This window comes from Schistocerca americana, chromosome 4, assembly GCF_021461395.2.
Source record: "Schistocerca americana isolate TAMUIC-IGC-003095 chromosome 4, iqSchAmer2.1, whole genome shotgun sequence".
In the NCBI taxonomy this organism is placed as follows: domain Eukaryota; kingdom Metazoa; phylum Arthropoda; class Insecta; order Orthoptera; family Acrididae; genus Schistocerca; species Schistocerca americana.
In genome coordinates, this window is record NC_060122.1 from 614096280 (window position 1) to 614112940 (window position 16661).

The 16661-nt window shown below is 38.8% G+C and overlaps 1 protein-coding gene across 1 annotated transcript in view; it reads left to right on the plus strand.

Moving 5' to 3' along the window:
• LOC124613157 (venom allergen 5-like) overlaps positions 1-16661 on the plus strand; it is a 44127-nt gene that overhangs the window by 13875 nt on the left and 13591 nt on the right. The window contains exons 3-5 of the mRNA XM_047141785.1: positions 3080-3244; positions 7880-7961; positions 15600-15738. Coding sequence (XP_046997741.1) covers positions 3080-3244; positions 7880-7961; positions 15600-15738 — 386 coding nt within the window. The remainder of the gene's footprint in view (positions 1-3079; positions 3245-7879; positions 7962-15599; positions 15739-16661) is intronic.

Here is a 16661-nt window from a genome sequence, read left to right on the forward strand (position 1 = left end):
CTTTTTAATCTTCCCCAGTCTACTTCTCTCTCGTTTCTGAGGGTCAGAAACTCATGGTTTTGTTTGATTCACAGCTAGATTAGGAATTTGCTCTGCTTGGTACTAGGTGTGTTTTGGCCTCATCATCATTGAAATGCAAGTCACCAAAGTGGCATCAAATAAAAAGATTTGCACAAGGCAGCCGAACTCCCCAGGAGGTGATTCCCAACCAAATATGCCATATGCACATTTTATTTTTCTTTCCTGAGGATGGAACTATTAATTAGGAAAGTTTATGTACTTTTATATGTGTCTACCATCAGTACTGATGTTTGTCCTGATTGTAGCTACTGGACACTAATTCTGCCTCATAAATTCATTCAGTCATTCACACATCATGTTCTTTAGATCCCACTGTGAATGACAGCCTTTATCTGAAACTTGTACATTATTTCTCTTTGAAGGTGTTGCACTGTAAGAGTGTTTGTACAATAAAAACGAAATGCTATGTGCTAAAAACAAGCTAAAATGTAGTTATGGTAAAAAATAATAAAAAGCTCTTTGACATATTTTGTGCTGAGAAGTATATTTGGTTGTCTTAGCTTGGAAGTCAATGTGCAAAACTTTTTTCATATCTTAACTCCCTTTAGCTTCATGGAACTATCTTTTGGGAAGAGCAACTAAAGCAAAGAAAGTGTTTACTCAGCAAAAGTCTTGTATTAATGTTACATGAAGAAGATAGTCGCTCATTCTGCTGAGGCCTCTTCAACATCTACTGGTCCTCACTCTCACTTCCCGATGCAATTGCATCTTAAAGTTATCTGTTGTAGTAAGACCAAATCAATTTCAGTTGAATTTTGACTAACAGAGCCACAATTAAGATTTGTGCTGTTATTTTGCGGGACTTTGCATTTTGCTGCAAGGATTTCTAGCAACTTTTGTGAATACCTATAACAGAAATCGGTATAAAATAAAAATGAAATTTTTTTATTATTGCTTGTGGTTTCAACAAATTATTGGACTGTCTATGTTCAACTACTGAAGAAATTTGCAGCACTTTTGTTGTTTTTACCACCATCTTAGCCCATGTAAGCAAAAATGATATACTCATATATAGGAGTTCATTGATAGTTAATTATTACAAAAGTTCACATAATTAGTTTATTTTATTCATTAAATTATTTATTTATAGTTCTGCAGATATGTATTACTAAAGCATTTTTAAGTCTGTCATGAAATATGCCATGAGCCATTGATTGATAATGAAGGTAGCATTAGGACAATCATATAAAGTCAGGATATTTTTTTAATATTCTACAGAAAACACAATCATAGCCGGTAGGTTACTAGTTTTTAGTGACCTGATGAATTTCGTTATCTACTTTGTTGATATATTTTTGAAATTAATGTCTGTTGGTGGTCTACCTAGTTTCTGCAGAAGTAAATTATAACCCATCTGTTTTTGGCTCTTTATTGGTGGTGTAATGTTTGCTGCCATTGTGAGAAAGTAATCATTGAATTTATGGCCAATTATTTGCAAGTCTCACCATTTCTACCAAAGCTGTTTTATGGGGGCTCAGCTTTATTTGGATCACTATATTCATTTGTTTCTTGTCTAATAATGTTCCAAATTGTTTTTGGCTTATTTTGGTTGTTCGATTTTCTTAGCATAGTGCATGTGATTCACTTTTTAAAAATATACTTGATGATTTTACAATACTGGTGATAACAAAGTTCCATCTCTTGACCTCAGTTTCTCCTCTGAATTAGGTAGAGTTCTCTCTTATTAGTAGAAGATAGTTTAGTCCCAGGAGCTATCCATCCCTTATTTGCTTCCGTTTGATTTGAGCCTTGCTTCTTCTAAGAGAGAATAAGACTCAAAGTTCTTCAGGAATGTATTTAAGAAAGTGTTAAATTTTTCATCTACATTGTCTGCTTTACACATTTTTCCATAGCTTTCCACCAATAATTTTTTTCTAAATACTGTAGCTGAATCATTGTTTATGATTCTTCTCTTATCTGTACCCATCTGGCCAATATTCAGGGTCTTTATAATTAAACTTTGTGCTTGAGCCAGTATAGATGGAAAACTGTTTACCATATGGGTGCCCAGTTTTATATGAATGGTGTTCAGACTGAGCACTGCAGGATTTGCATTGTGTCATGACTTACTGTAAAGTCCCAGTACTGGTACAGTGGTGTAGGAGGAATTTGGACCCCAAGGACCAAGGACATGCAGCACGAATGGCACACGTTGCAGTGGTCTGATTCACCAACATGCGATACACGCTCTGTGAGAGGGAGTTTCTTTGGACTCAACTGTTTTGATGCATGATGGAACTCCACCACACACTGCATCATGAGGTCACTTGGTGCTCCACGACACATTTGGAGAAAACCAAATCAATGACCAATCTTTCCAAACTGCGTGGCTACCAAGTTCACTGGATTTGAACCCATTTGATTTCTGGCTATGGGTTTCCTGAAGGACATGTTTCATCAACACAACACTAACACATGTGGGAGGTAGCCAACATCGCACCTGTGACGTTTTGGGCAATAGTGGAGCAGTCTCTAGACCAGTTCCTGGCTGTTATGGATGCAGTTGGTTGTCACACTGAACAACATTTGTAACCTGGAAAACATAGTGTGCAATTAACAAATTTTACCCTCTCCTGTGGAAATTGAAATGTGTTTCTTCCAGAGGTTAATTTGTTATTTAATTATAAGCACCCTCATCTTATTGTTAACAGTTGACCACCATAGTCAGAAAAACCTTTGGTTTGGTTAGGTTTTACATCTGAATGGCCAACTGTTATTGCATTTAAAAGTCAACAATTACTGACTGTTGCTAATGGCTGCTTCTCTTTGTGAGAGTTTATCTTGGGTCATTGCTCGTTGGGTTCTCCTTCATAAAAGGAACTGAAAAATTTAATCACTGTATGAAATAATGAGTATATCTATACCTTTTCCAGTTCCACATTGCATGAAATACTGTTGCTTTTAAATCGAAATAATTCATCTATTTGCAGCAAAGATCCAATTTAACATCTTTATTAAGCAGAATAATTTTCATCAATTATTTACATGCCGTTTCCAGGGAATAGGCAGTGCCTGCTCTCAGGTGATGGCCAGGGGGGTGGATGATGCAGCCCAGCAAACCATACTGAAAGAACACAACACACACAGGAACTACGTGGCATCTGGACGAGAGACACAGGGAGCTCCTGGACCTCAGCCTGCTGCATCCAACATGCTTAAGCTGGTGAATATACAGAAGCAGTATACAGGCTGTACTGTCTAACTCCCAGGAAAGATGCTATCATAAAAATAATAAAGCAACAACAATATCAAAAATTTTACTGATAAACAAGCTGAGAACCATTTCATTTTACAGTACCTTCCTGTATCTTAATCCCTTAAAATTTTATGCACACTGTTTTCTGCTGTTGAGAAATCTGACAATTCCTGCATGTTTCTCTTATTTGTTTACTGATGTTAACTTTGAAGGATTTTCCAAGCAATCATCTTTGTATTTCACGGTATAATCAGTGAACTGAACGCACTTAATTAAGATACAGTTAATTAATATAATGTGGCATTTATTTTTTGATGGGCACCATAAAAATAATGATGTCTGAAAGAACATTATTTTCATAGCTACCATGTAGACATGGCTCACACATGTCACAAGTATTCTGAGATATAACACAATACTGAATAAAAGGAGGGCTGCTGAAACGAAAATACATGGAGCAGAGATGACAGGTCTTTAAAGTAATTTCTTGTCAAGTGGTAGAACTAGACATGGATGGAGGCGTAAAAGTGAGAAAGTTAGGATGGGTGGGGGCTGAGTTCTCTGCTCGAGATGAGGGTTGTGGATAGCAGCAGAGGTGAGTCCTGGTGAAGATACAACAACTCCTTACTAGTTGCTTACTAGTTCAGTACTGCTGTCTTGTGCTGCCCAGAGTGTCTTCATAATATTCCGACCTCATAGCTGCAGGCATTGGTATATGGCAAGTGGTGTGCATGCATTGTTCTGAAGGCAGAGCACTGCACTGGCATCTCTAGTGTGTGAGGCGAATTGAGACGGCAGAATGCAGCCATGCTGTGGTTATAGGTGGCCAACAGAACTTCTCTAATGAAGAAGGTCGCACAATCACATTGGCAAGGCAATGGCATTGCCCGGAGTCAAACTCTGGATTGCTGAACAGCAGGGTCTGGTGGCTAAGGCAGTGTCTACTACCTGAACTAGGCAGACATCCATCGTTTGAGTCCCAGTGGTGGCAGAGGTTACAGCAAAGAATCCTGGCTGACAAACAGCAGGTGCCTTGCATGGGCCTGCAGTGTCAAAAACGACACTGAGGTATACCAGGATTTAAATGCTCATTCTCGGTGCTGAATTCTTGGAAGGGCTGTATTTGTGAGCTACCGTGAACCATCTGGAACAGGTCAATGATCAGGGTCTGGTGTAATCGTCAGTGTGTATCGATGGAGTGGAAGTCAGTCAGGCCAGACCGGCTTCTCAGAGGCTGTCCCCAGGGCATTGACACCTAGAATGGTGTCACGGAGCTCTTGCTACTGTTGAGAGATTCTGATCAATTATGGGTGATGACCAGATGTGGCTGATAAGGTGGATTTTGACTTGATTTTGGCATTCGTGGTCTCATGACACAGGAGCTGACATCACCTGCTGTCTGACTGTGGTCTCACTGCAGTGCTGAGCTACAGCTTCTGCTTCAAGTTTCCTCATAGTTTTCTCTGCTAAAGTTTCCTCCTTTCTGCAAAAAAAAAAAAAAAAAAAAAAAAAAAATTCACTCTCGAATTTTTCTGAAATAAAAACACTAGATAAGTTACACTTTGACACCTCATATGTGTTCCTCCACTCATGGTATCACATGGTATATTATTTGTCTGCCTTTACTAGCAGATATCTACACTTTTTCACAACCGCTGAGTGGGTATGTTTTCATTTGCGCATTGGTTACATTAGTTCACCTTTATGATTTAAATATTTTTTGACACTTAGCGCAATGCATTTCAAGAATTTATTCTCATTTTAAACGGAACTTGTGCATTTGTTTACATGAATATGTATCGTGATGTTTCCATCTGTGATTTTCTAACTCTCTTGTGCCTTTTTGAAATTAGACTGCAAATAGGAAATTGGACAAAATGAATCAGTGAGTGTTTTTAAACGATAATGATGGAAATGGCACTTTTGTTTGACTACTTACAGGTATTATGCCTCCTCCACTAAATAGAATATTGCATGCACACAAATCATCACTTACACTGTTTGTTAACAAAACATGTTACAAAGATATTATGACACTATGGCTTCACAAAGAGTTTGTACACAGTCAGAGTTGTTACAATGTTATTGGATTGCATTGTGTACATATGTAGGGTTGTAAATTATTAAGTGTATTTTTGCTACTACTGACTACTAAATTATGGATTACTTTTTTCTCTAATGATGCAGTGTACATATTTATGAAAATTTTACAGGTATCATATGCAGGAGAAACATTTGATGAAATTAACTGATTCATTATCTGGTTTGTCATTGAGAATTTTTTCTCCTTGCTTTTTGTGGTATACAAAAGTTTTGAGCTCCTCCATTAAATTCATTGTGTGAGGTTTGTGGAAGTGGTGAAGCACCTTACAATACTCTTATATGCATCCAAAAGGATGTCCAGTGTTTTTTATGTATGTTGCTGTTGCTGATTTTGTAAATTGGTTATATGTGTAACAGTTGATAAGTTCACTGCATCTAATTTGAAAATTCCTACCAGTTAGCCTTTGTAGTAGCTTGAGCAACTTTTACAAGTATTTTGTATATTCTAGAATCAGAGAATTTATCTGTTTTATTGCTTAGGGTGTGGACATATTAAGTGATTATGTGCTATCTTATACAGAGTGAGTCACTAACTATTGCCACCAAGAATAATTCCGAAAGTATGATAGCAGCTGAAAAGTTTGTGGGACAAAGGTTGCATGGGACAATGGGAGCCATAATATGACGTTGGTTTTTTGTGGCTAGATGGGATGCTATAGTTTGGTACTTATTTTTTGATAGCAGCTATTGAGATGAATCCAATGATGTGTAACAGTAATGTCTATGAAGGTCAACGAAGGTCACAAAGGTGGCATGAATGTCCATTTACAGAAGGTGTTTGAAGTGATGACCATTGGTATCAACGCAGTTTTGCAATCTTCTTATCATGGATTAAGTGGTATTCCGTATCACATCAGCACTTATCGAAGCACATGCTCTGACAATTCTCTCTCACATATCATTAGTTGTAGTTGGAACGTCTTTATAAACAATGTCTTTTACGAATCCCCACAAGAAAAATTCAGAGGCGTCAAGTCTGGTGAATGATCCGCCCATGACACATCTCTGTGTCTAATCCAATGATTTGGTAATTGCCTCTGAAACTCGTTTCTAGCCATCAGTGAAAAATGTGCTGGACACCTATCATGTTGACACTTCATTCTGTTCCCTGTTCTTAAAGGTATTTCTTCCAATAACAGACCTAATGTTTCTTGCAGGAATGTGGTGTGCTTCCTACCATTAAGATTTCCTTTGATGAAATAGGGGCCTATAATTCTGTCCTCCAGAATCCCACACCATACATTCACTAACCATGGGTTTTGATGTTCAGCTTGCCACAGCCAGCATAGATTTTCAGTTACCCAATAATGCATGTTATGCAAATTAACATTTCCGTGGTTTGTGAATGTAGCCTCATCAATAAATAAAATGAAATTCATAAATGTGTCATCCCTCTGAATCTGAGGTTGAGCCCATCAACAAAATTCAATGTGACACATACAATACGTACCAGTTAATTCTTGATGGAGATTGAAATGGTAAGGATGATATTTATGGCGATGCGGAACACGAGCAACACTAGTCTGGCTCATGCCAGATTCCCTTGTGATCTGGCATGAACTAACACAACGATCTCAAACCACAGTGGCAAGAGCACCAATTTCCGTTTCTCGTTAATAAGTGCTTTGCCAGATATGTTTCCAATGCATAAAAGATCCAGTTGTTCTCAATTTATCATACACATATTTAAATATACGACGTGTAGGGTGAGCACGCTCAGGATACCTTTCAGCGTATGTCTCTAGGTCTCACTGAATTTCATTGGCATTCTCCATAAATGAGAAGCATATCGACTTGTTCTTCGAAGGAATACATCATTCACATCCGCTTGATTCGACGATTCTAGTCTTACCGTTCCTATTTGTGTTGTTTTGTGAAACTGTCAAATGGTGTTCACATGTGAATAGCATGTTAGATGGGTACGCCATATTCTGCGAAAACTTACTATTTGCACGATATACGAGAGAGAACTGTCAGACATGTGCTTCGATAAGTGCTGAAGTGATAAGGAATACCACTCAATCCATGATAAGAAGATTGTAGCACTTCATTGATACCTATGATCATCACTTTGAACACCTTCTGTAAATGAACGTTCATGCCAGCTTTCTGACCTTCATTGACCTTCAAAGACCTTACTGTTACACATCATTGGATTCGTCTCGATAGCCGCTATCAGAAAGTAAGTATCAAACTATAGCGTCCCATTTTTTAAAAAAAACAAAGTTGACCTTCATATCTCTGATGCAACCCCACCTAGAAACAAAAAAACCAACGTCATATTATGGCTCTCATTGTCCCTTGCAACATTTGTCACACAAACTTTTCAGCTACTGTCATACTTTCGGAGATATTCTAGGTGTCAATAGTTAGTGACTCACCTTGTATATCATGGCTGTAGCTTCACAATGTTCCTAACAAGCATATTATAGACTATATACATGCAGAGTTTGGCAACAATAGTTAATAGTATACTGTAATTGAAAACCTTACTTTCAGGTATGGGACACTGAACTGGCAACTGTTGCTCAGCGGTGGGCTGATCAGTGTACTTCTGGTCATGATACATGCAGACGTGTGCGTAAGTATAAATATAAGCTCAGGCACTGGAAGGCTGTATATTTAATTTTATTTATTATTATTGGTCTCAAGTATGACGACACACATACATGATTTGTGCAGTATGTTCAACAACGTTGTATGCAATATATGTCTGGTTTGGAATATAAGTCTAGTTATGGAATTAAATTAAAACACAAACCCTATATTTGTTTAACAAATACCAAAATCATAGTCTACAAAGAAATGTGTTATGTGCCAGGAGCAGATTGGCACAAGAGACAAAAATAACAGAGGTCTTAGCCCACTATTTCCTGCATCGAAACTTAATTTATTGAGCAGTTGCACTCACAGTGATTGTAATAAAGCCAACTAGTAACATTAAAGAGTAGTAGAGACTCTTTGCTAGTTCCTTACTAGACAAGATTTCTTCAAAACTTAATAACCCTAATATTCTGTGTCTTTTACCCCCAATGCTTTGCACTAGAAGATTAGGTGTGCCGTGGCTTCATCCCTCTCACCACATAGTCTATGCTTAGGGGCTTCATTCTTTATACCCATTGTGTGTAGGTGTTTCTTAAAGTTCCCATGGCCAGTCATTAATAATAACATGATTTTAATCTGTGTCCTCTTCAGGGTTACAGAACTTCTCTGGAAAGATGGTCTTGGAATTATAAGTTTGCCATTATTTTGTTTTTGGATCTTAGCCCAATATTCTACATACTGCCTACTAAACCAGCTATGTAGTTTTGATTTTAGCATTGTCTTAGTGATGGTTAGGACAGGTTCTGGTCCAATAAATGGAGTCTTCACACCTGTCCTGGTCAGCCTGTTATCTTGTTCATTCTTGCTAGTTATTAAGTGACCACGGTCCCATGGCAGGTTTACCTTGTTGCTATCCATAGTTTCACAAGGACATCATGGCATTCTCCTACAGTCTTTTATCTTGTTGCAGGGGCTGATAAAGGTTTCAGTGCTGCTTGGCTGTCTGAATAAATACAGATGCTATGATCCTCGCAGCACCTACGCAAACTCTCCTCTATGCACTCTCTGATAGGAGGTATCCTCCCCTGGAATACTGTGGTCAGCTTCCCCACAGAAAGTGCTCTTTATAGTCGAGTTTGTTCCGCACGCACCACAGCCTCGCTACCTACGTCTGTTGTTGACCCATCAGTAAACCATCCTACGTCTCCTCAGTGATGTTGTGGTTTGTTCTTCCCCTGCTCTCCACTTCCAACTGTTACCCTGGAGGTTTATTGAAGAAGGTGGAAAGTATTGTGTGATCAGCTGACATTTCCACAACAACCTATATCTATCACATGCACTATACTGGCGTGGGATTCTGGATATCCTAAAGGTATCCAGTTATTTCCAGTTTCTATTCTGTATGCCACTGCTACTTTCTCCATTGTAACCCAAAGGTGTAATGAGGGTGTTGTAATGTCTCTTGCAGCGGTCTCTCCACGATATTTTCAGAAATTTTTATAAATTGTATAACTCAGTACATATCTCGAAATATCTCTTCTTATCTTACCGATTCCTAAACTTTAACATACGATGATTATCAATGCAAAGTAGTTTCAAGCCCTATTATTCCTTGGAGCGTACATTTACTCCATGGAATAGCTTCTCTGCTATCTATGTTTTCTCTTATGAAAAGAAGGATTCATATCTTGTCGATTAGCTGTGATAGAAGGAAGATGTATATATATGTATTGTTGAGCTAGTCGCCATCTTGATGAGATTCTGTATGAGAAGGAATTTAATACATGAACTAAACTAAAGTAAGTGTGTTCGCGTATTATTTAACTGATTATTATTGGCAGTGTCTGCTTATTACGCTGTGTTGCACGGGATCAGTGGGGAACGTCTGATTTACACTGGACGAACCTCAATTTTGTACGCTCAAGATATCCAGTTTATTACTTTCAATAAATGGGCTAACACGGTCTTACCAGCAGATCTCCGGTCTTCCCCATGTGATCACCGAAAGTTAATAATTATTACAAATGTTTTCAGGAGATCGACTGACGATTTTCGTCGCACCGAGACTTCAAAATTGCTTCACTGCCTTATGGAATTTAAGTTAAGCTCAATTTAATCAGGATAGAACAGTACTGAACTGCGTGAATGTGATAAGCCTGCTTTGTGAATGAAAATTCCCTTAATATACGCATGTTTTTTACTATCCTGATCAGTGAAGCTAAATCAGGCCGGTGTGAGAGAGGTTTTTAAATTTCAGATCCCACAAAAAATATTAAAGTGTGTCCAGCATGGTCTCCACCCCAGCAGTGGGCATGCTGCCAATTCCTCTTGTTATGGCTAAGCTGGTCAGTCTCTGCACCTTGCAGAGCCCCTTAGTAGCGTTCTTCTGCTCTACTTTATTCCACCATATTGTAGCCCCACAAATTACAATAGCTCTTATTACAGAGGTGTGTATCCACCACTCATGGGTTTTTGCCCCAGGTTTTACGACCCTTCTAGGGCTCATAAGAGTACCTTTTACCTTGGAGCATATATTCCTTATGCGAGGGGTCTATGATAGTTTCAATCCATGGCTATGTCTACATATTTCATTACTCCTTCTACTGGTAGAATTTTGTCAAGAAGCCTGATAGTCCAGTCTGTGTACTGGATATGCTTCCTTGTAAATGGCTGGCTGCTGTGGCCGAGCAGCTCTAGGCGCTTCAGTCTGGAACCGCGCTGCTGCTACGGTCGTAGGTTCGAATCCTATCTTGGGCATGGATGTGTATGATGTCCTTAGGTTAGTTGGTATACGTAGTTTTAAGTCTAGGGGACGGATGACCTCAAATGTTAAATCCCATAGTGCTCAGAGCCATCTGAACCTTGTAAATGGTACTATAACAGTTTTCTTGGGACTGACTCTTAAATCTTGCTTCCTGCACCAGCTTTGCACATTGTGCTATTGTTCTAACACTACCAACGTAGTTTGAAAAAGCAGTACTAGATTCAACAGTAGTGGGGACTAAATCTCATCTTGCACACTCCCTATGATGGTGTTGATCACCATTTTCTGACTCATTATGGTGGCTTCTATCTTTCTTCTGCTCAGCATGGTCTTCACCTACCTTCATATGGTGGTATCGGTACCATGTTATTCTGCAGCTCTAACCTAGTATTCTTAGGTTGTATAGCCAAAATCCTCCTTGAAATCGAGCAAGATGAAGAGAGCAATTTCCAGAAAGTGTAGTTTTTTCCAGCTTCCAAGCAAATCAGTAAAGTGCTGTATCACATAATTTGTATAGCTGATTGTATGTGTTGCCTTAAATGTAGAAGAACTTCAACTAACACCTTTTCCCTAATGTGTACATGAACCAGTTTTTCTAATGTTGTTAGAAGAAAGAAGGACAGATGATTGGTCTCATATCCTAAGCCACGATATGACCAATTCTCCCTGGCTTCAGAATCATAAAAACTCTCACTGTTCTCCCGGCATTACAAGTAATTCTTTCTATTAGGTTGACCCTAAACTGTCTACACAGGAATCTAGTTAATCCCTTTCCTGCTTGTTACAGAACAGCTGGAAAGATTCAGTCTGGTCTGATGATTTGACATTCACTGGTAGGTGTCCTTTGATTACCTGTAAATCAGTCCCTCCCAGGCATTGACTCTTGGCCAGAGTGCTTTGAGTCCTGTGGAGAACATGCAGCATCTCATTCATTGTCCTTGTAGGTTCACCCTCTTCTTTCTTAGAGTACATCCTACATTAGTTAATTTTGTGTTTTTTCAGGATCCCACTTTCAAGATGTCAAACTTGGACAGTGTCTTGGCTCAGTGTACAAGTGTTCTCAGTACCCCATTTTTCTGTGTCAGGTGGTAGCTACTTTAAGCCTCTAGATATTTGTCGGTGTGTGTTGGTTTCCTATACACACTTTGGCTTAATGTGCCGCCTGTCTTCCTTTTCACCAGGACATCTAGGAATGGGACTTAATGTTGGGGTGTCTCGAGTTCAGATGGTCAAGGACTCACCCAGTCTTTTCCAACCAAACAAGATCAGGGCAGTCCTTGAAATGGTAAAAGTCAATCTGGGGTTAAAAACCTGCTATCTACCATATACCATGTGAATGTGGTATGTCTTGCATCGGTCAGACCACCATAAGAGGTGAAATAAGATGTAAAAAACACCAAAGGCATATCAGGCTACGACAGGCCACTAAATCAGCTGTATCAGAACATTGCCTGTAATTTGAACACGCCAGGCATTATGATAAAACAAGGATCCTGGCTCAGACCCCAGATTTTGGGGTAGTGTGATTACTGAATCTATTGAAATCAAGATGACAGAGAACCGCATCGACTGGGAAGCAGGATATAAGCGCAGTATGGTGTGGAATCCCGCTTTATAATTGCTAAAGAAATAACAGAAAAAAGTTCCCTTCTCTGGCAACTAACCTCAGACAACCAGGGACGTAATTAAAGTGATCGAATCTCTTATGGGGCGCCAGGCGGCTACTACCTCCTTGGGAGACAATTGTGGCGGTCATGGACAAGAGAGGAAACAACATCAGCCACCTGAAACCTCAGGCACCATACATCCTAGAAGCAGACACAGTACAGAACTCCAGACGGCGACCACCACCACAAGAGGTTGCTGCGGCATGCACGGACAGAATATACAATTCCCAAAGCAGCCTGATTCGGCAGGAAGCGCACCTTGTAGGGGCGCACCGAATCTATAAGCCAAGAAGTGACAGGGGCATGATAGAAAGACGGAGCGGTCGCCAACAGCATGAAAAACGCCTGCAGGGTGTCGAAAGTGCTGGGAACACGCCAAGCGGCAGCGCACCTAGAACGGAACGAAGAAGGAACGCCTAGAGATAAATAGCACCGCCAGAAACGGTCGCAGCGGGCACGGACGGCATAGGGAACACCAGACAGATAAATACGGTACACGGTCAGCTTATTGGCCAGTCGCAGGAAACAATTGACGAAGACGCCGAGTTACGACGTCGGAATATTGTGTTGGGAAGACGCAGACCACCGGCAGTACCGGTACGTCCGATTCCATGAGATGCTAACTCAGCGATGTATTACATGGCAGTGAAAAAAATAACATTAAATTAAGCCTGCTGATTATCTTTTAATGTATTGAGCTAAAAAGCTGCTAATTCCCTGTGCAAGTTGAATCAAATACACAAAACGAGATTTCTATTAAGGCAACACAAAAACCTTTGGTAAAAATTAATAGTTTTCTAAAATTTTAGAGTTAATTATATTTGTTAGCAAACACAAAAACAGAGTTAATTTACAATAAAAGTAGATAATATATGGGGCTACTCCTCTTTAAGGGGAAACTAGATGTAATACAATATTATGTTAGAATATCTACTACAGTAACTAAATCACAAAAGCCGATTTACTACAAATTACTCTTATACTATGCAAAGGACAGTGGTAGCTTCCGAAAATTCTCAAATATGTTTATTTGCGGTGACATACGATGGAATTCAGGGGTGACGTATTTTTTGACAGTAGCTGTGAACCACAAAGGTTGATTTGCTACATAGTAAGTTACGTATCCAAAACACTTGTAACGGTAACTCTCGAAAATATAGTTTTTAAGTGTTCGAAAACTATCAAAACCCCTATTTCTCACGTAATTATACAATGAAATTAGAGGAAGATTGGTTTGAACGAGTAAAGGACTACTGTTCTCAAATTTTTAGGAGAGCGCAATTATGTCTGAGCCTACAATTAACAGTACAGGTATATTGCGGCACTCGCAAGTGTTTGAAATTTCATTATACATCACAATACAAAGGGGTATTGATACAGTCAATGAAAGATTTAAAGATTATTCAGAAGCGATGCGTACAGTAAAACATGCGAATATAGAACCTCAGATCGGCACATGAAACATATACAGCACCAACAAGGCACGTCTTCTGCCTGCTGCCGCAAACAAAAGCAATGCATATGTTCTTTGTCCTTACTTTCTTGCAAAGAACTAGTAGACGGAGAAACACACGCACACACCAATGGGTGTCCTTACAGTCCACTACTCAGTTCCTGTTTTATCCATATCGTCATACTAAGCATTTATATGGTTCAAATGGCCCTCAGCACTATGGGACTTAACATCTGAGGTCATTAGTCCCCTAGAACTTAGAACTACTTAAACCTAACTAACCTAAGGACATCACACACATCCATGCCCGAGGCAGGATTCGAAACTGCGACCGTAGCGGTCGCGCTGTTCCAGACTGTAGCGCCTAGAACCGCTCGGCCACACAGGCCGGCAGCATTTATATAACTTTACTGATTTTATGTAAGCTGTTTATATGTAGGAAAATTTAAATACGTGTAGGCCTGTATTAGAATATGTGTTAACCAAATTTTTGCTCTCAGACTACAAACCTTTTTATAGATTGTAGAAGGCTTGACTTATAATAAACCCTTGTACTTTGTTTTTGAATGTCTGGGAATTTCTAGTTTCCTGCTTGATAGTATATGGTTCTATTTTTCATTAAAAAGTATGTAGCAAAGATAAAATAAAGTAACATTGTCAGATTGTTTATTATTCAAATATTTAAAAAAATGCTGATATCAACCCAGTAGCTACATTGCATTAACATTCAACTCAAAAACATTTTTAATGGTAATTTTATAAGAAAAGCTACAGTTTTGAGATACAATTGCATGATAAATTCCTGCAAGTTTTTTCATGTCAGATGCTACATTTGCAAAAATATTACCAAGAAAATTTCATTTTCCACATAACTGCCAACTATTTCATCTCAGCACTGTTTTGTATGACAAAGTCCTTTAACTAGAAGAATATTGTAATTGAATGGCAATTTTTTTCTAATTGAAGACAGTAATACATCCTGTAAATTAGGCTTTTGGACTTTTATAGTTGTTACCTTCTTGAATTCCATTTGTTACAAATCCAGCTAGTCGAGTATGCATCGCATATGTCCCGTCTTCTATCAATGCCTTTCTACAGATTTCTCCATGCACTGCCTACCCCCAATCCCTCCTCTCTCGCTCACACACATGAACTCATCCACACTCCACTCCCCCTCGCCCTCCCTGTATCCCCTCCCCAACACATACACACATGTTTTTTTCCATGTGTCAGATGCTACCACTGTTACTTTCAAAGAATGTCTGCATCTCTGGCTGTTGGTACACGTTCATTAAATTATCAATGTTGTAAGGCAAGATTTCTCCTTGTTCAGGGCAGAGCTGTGAATGAATAAACTCATTGTCATCATAGAGTGTCATCTGTAATTTTTTTAATGGGCAACACAAGATTTTGCTCATTACTTACATTTCTAAAATACGAATTAAGTCATAATAAAACTGAAAGAGAAGACGATAATCAATAATAAAGTTAGTAACATGCTGTATTGCTTGAACACCAAGTCTGTTTAGCAGTAGCAAACAAAAATGTTAACTGACACCTGAAACACCTGAGAATGAATCAAGTTGCATTAAAAAATGATAAAATAAAGGACATTAGAAACACTGACTGTTGAGTAAAATATGGTCTTTATGTTTTTCCACTAAACTGCAGTAATAAAATTATGTTGTTAATCCTGTTTCTCATGTCAGATAGTAGCTCGTCTGTTGTTTATGTTCTTGCCCCAGTTGCACCATATGACTTCTGTAATAATAACCTTTTATATTGTTTCAGCACGATTTTCTGCTGTAGGCCAAAATGCACATCAGTCTTGGACTACAGGACCACTACAAGGAGCTCAGTGGAATAATACTGTACAGTCTTGGTATAATGAAGTTAACGACTTCAACAAAAATAATGTCAACAATTATACGTAAGTGTGTTAATCCACACTGGTATAATATATACATTGATAAGGCATGTTTGATATATGTATTTCCTAGAAGATCATTTACACACTGAGGTCAGAAGAGTAAAAGCAGCATGGATTCATATCCTGATTAGCATAATTCTATTCCTTTTTCTTCAAAGTTATGTCTACTTTTTGCCTCATTAACATACATGGAATCTCTTAACCTTATGTTTCATATTGATTTTGAATTGTTGTTTCTATCAAGGATGTCTAAATATCTAATTCTAAACGTTTATCAAATTCACTTTTTGCAGTGACTGAGCTATGACAATCCAGGAAAGTTGTCAAGGTCAATTTGTACTCAGAACCATGAGTTTAGTGAAGCTCAAAACACAAAGTGTGGAATGTATATTGAAAAGATGGGTTAGACTCCTTAGGAGAGTGGGATATTCATTGCAATGGACAAAAATATTGTGTCTATCAAGGATGTTGACCCAATTGTCACCAAAGGCCAGTTACACACTTCCGTCCACATTAAACCTACCAACAAACAGCACATTTTGATAGTTGCCATTCTTTCCACGTCAAACATTCCCCGCCATACAGCCTTTGCATTTGAGGCAAAGATATTTGTTTGGATGCAGATTCTTTACAGCAATACACCACCATTCTCACCTCAGCCTCACTGTGCATATTTATCCCAGCAGTCTAACTCAAAAGCAGATATCCAGGGCCATCACATCCAATCCTGGTAATGCTGATCCCTCCAAAAAACAGCTTCAGAGCACACCACTGGCGACTCAGTATTATCCAGGTCTGGAATGTATTAATCGGTCAGCACTGTAATTGGCAAAGCATATACTATCAAAGGCAGAGCCACTTGTGAAACAACCCGTGTCATATACCAGCTGTTATGTAAACACCATTCAGCCTTTTACATCGGC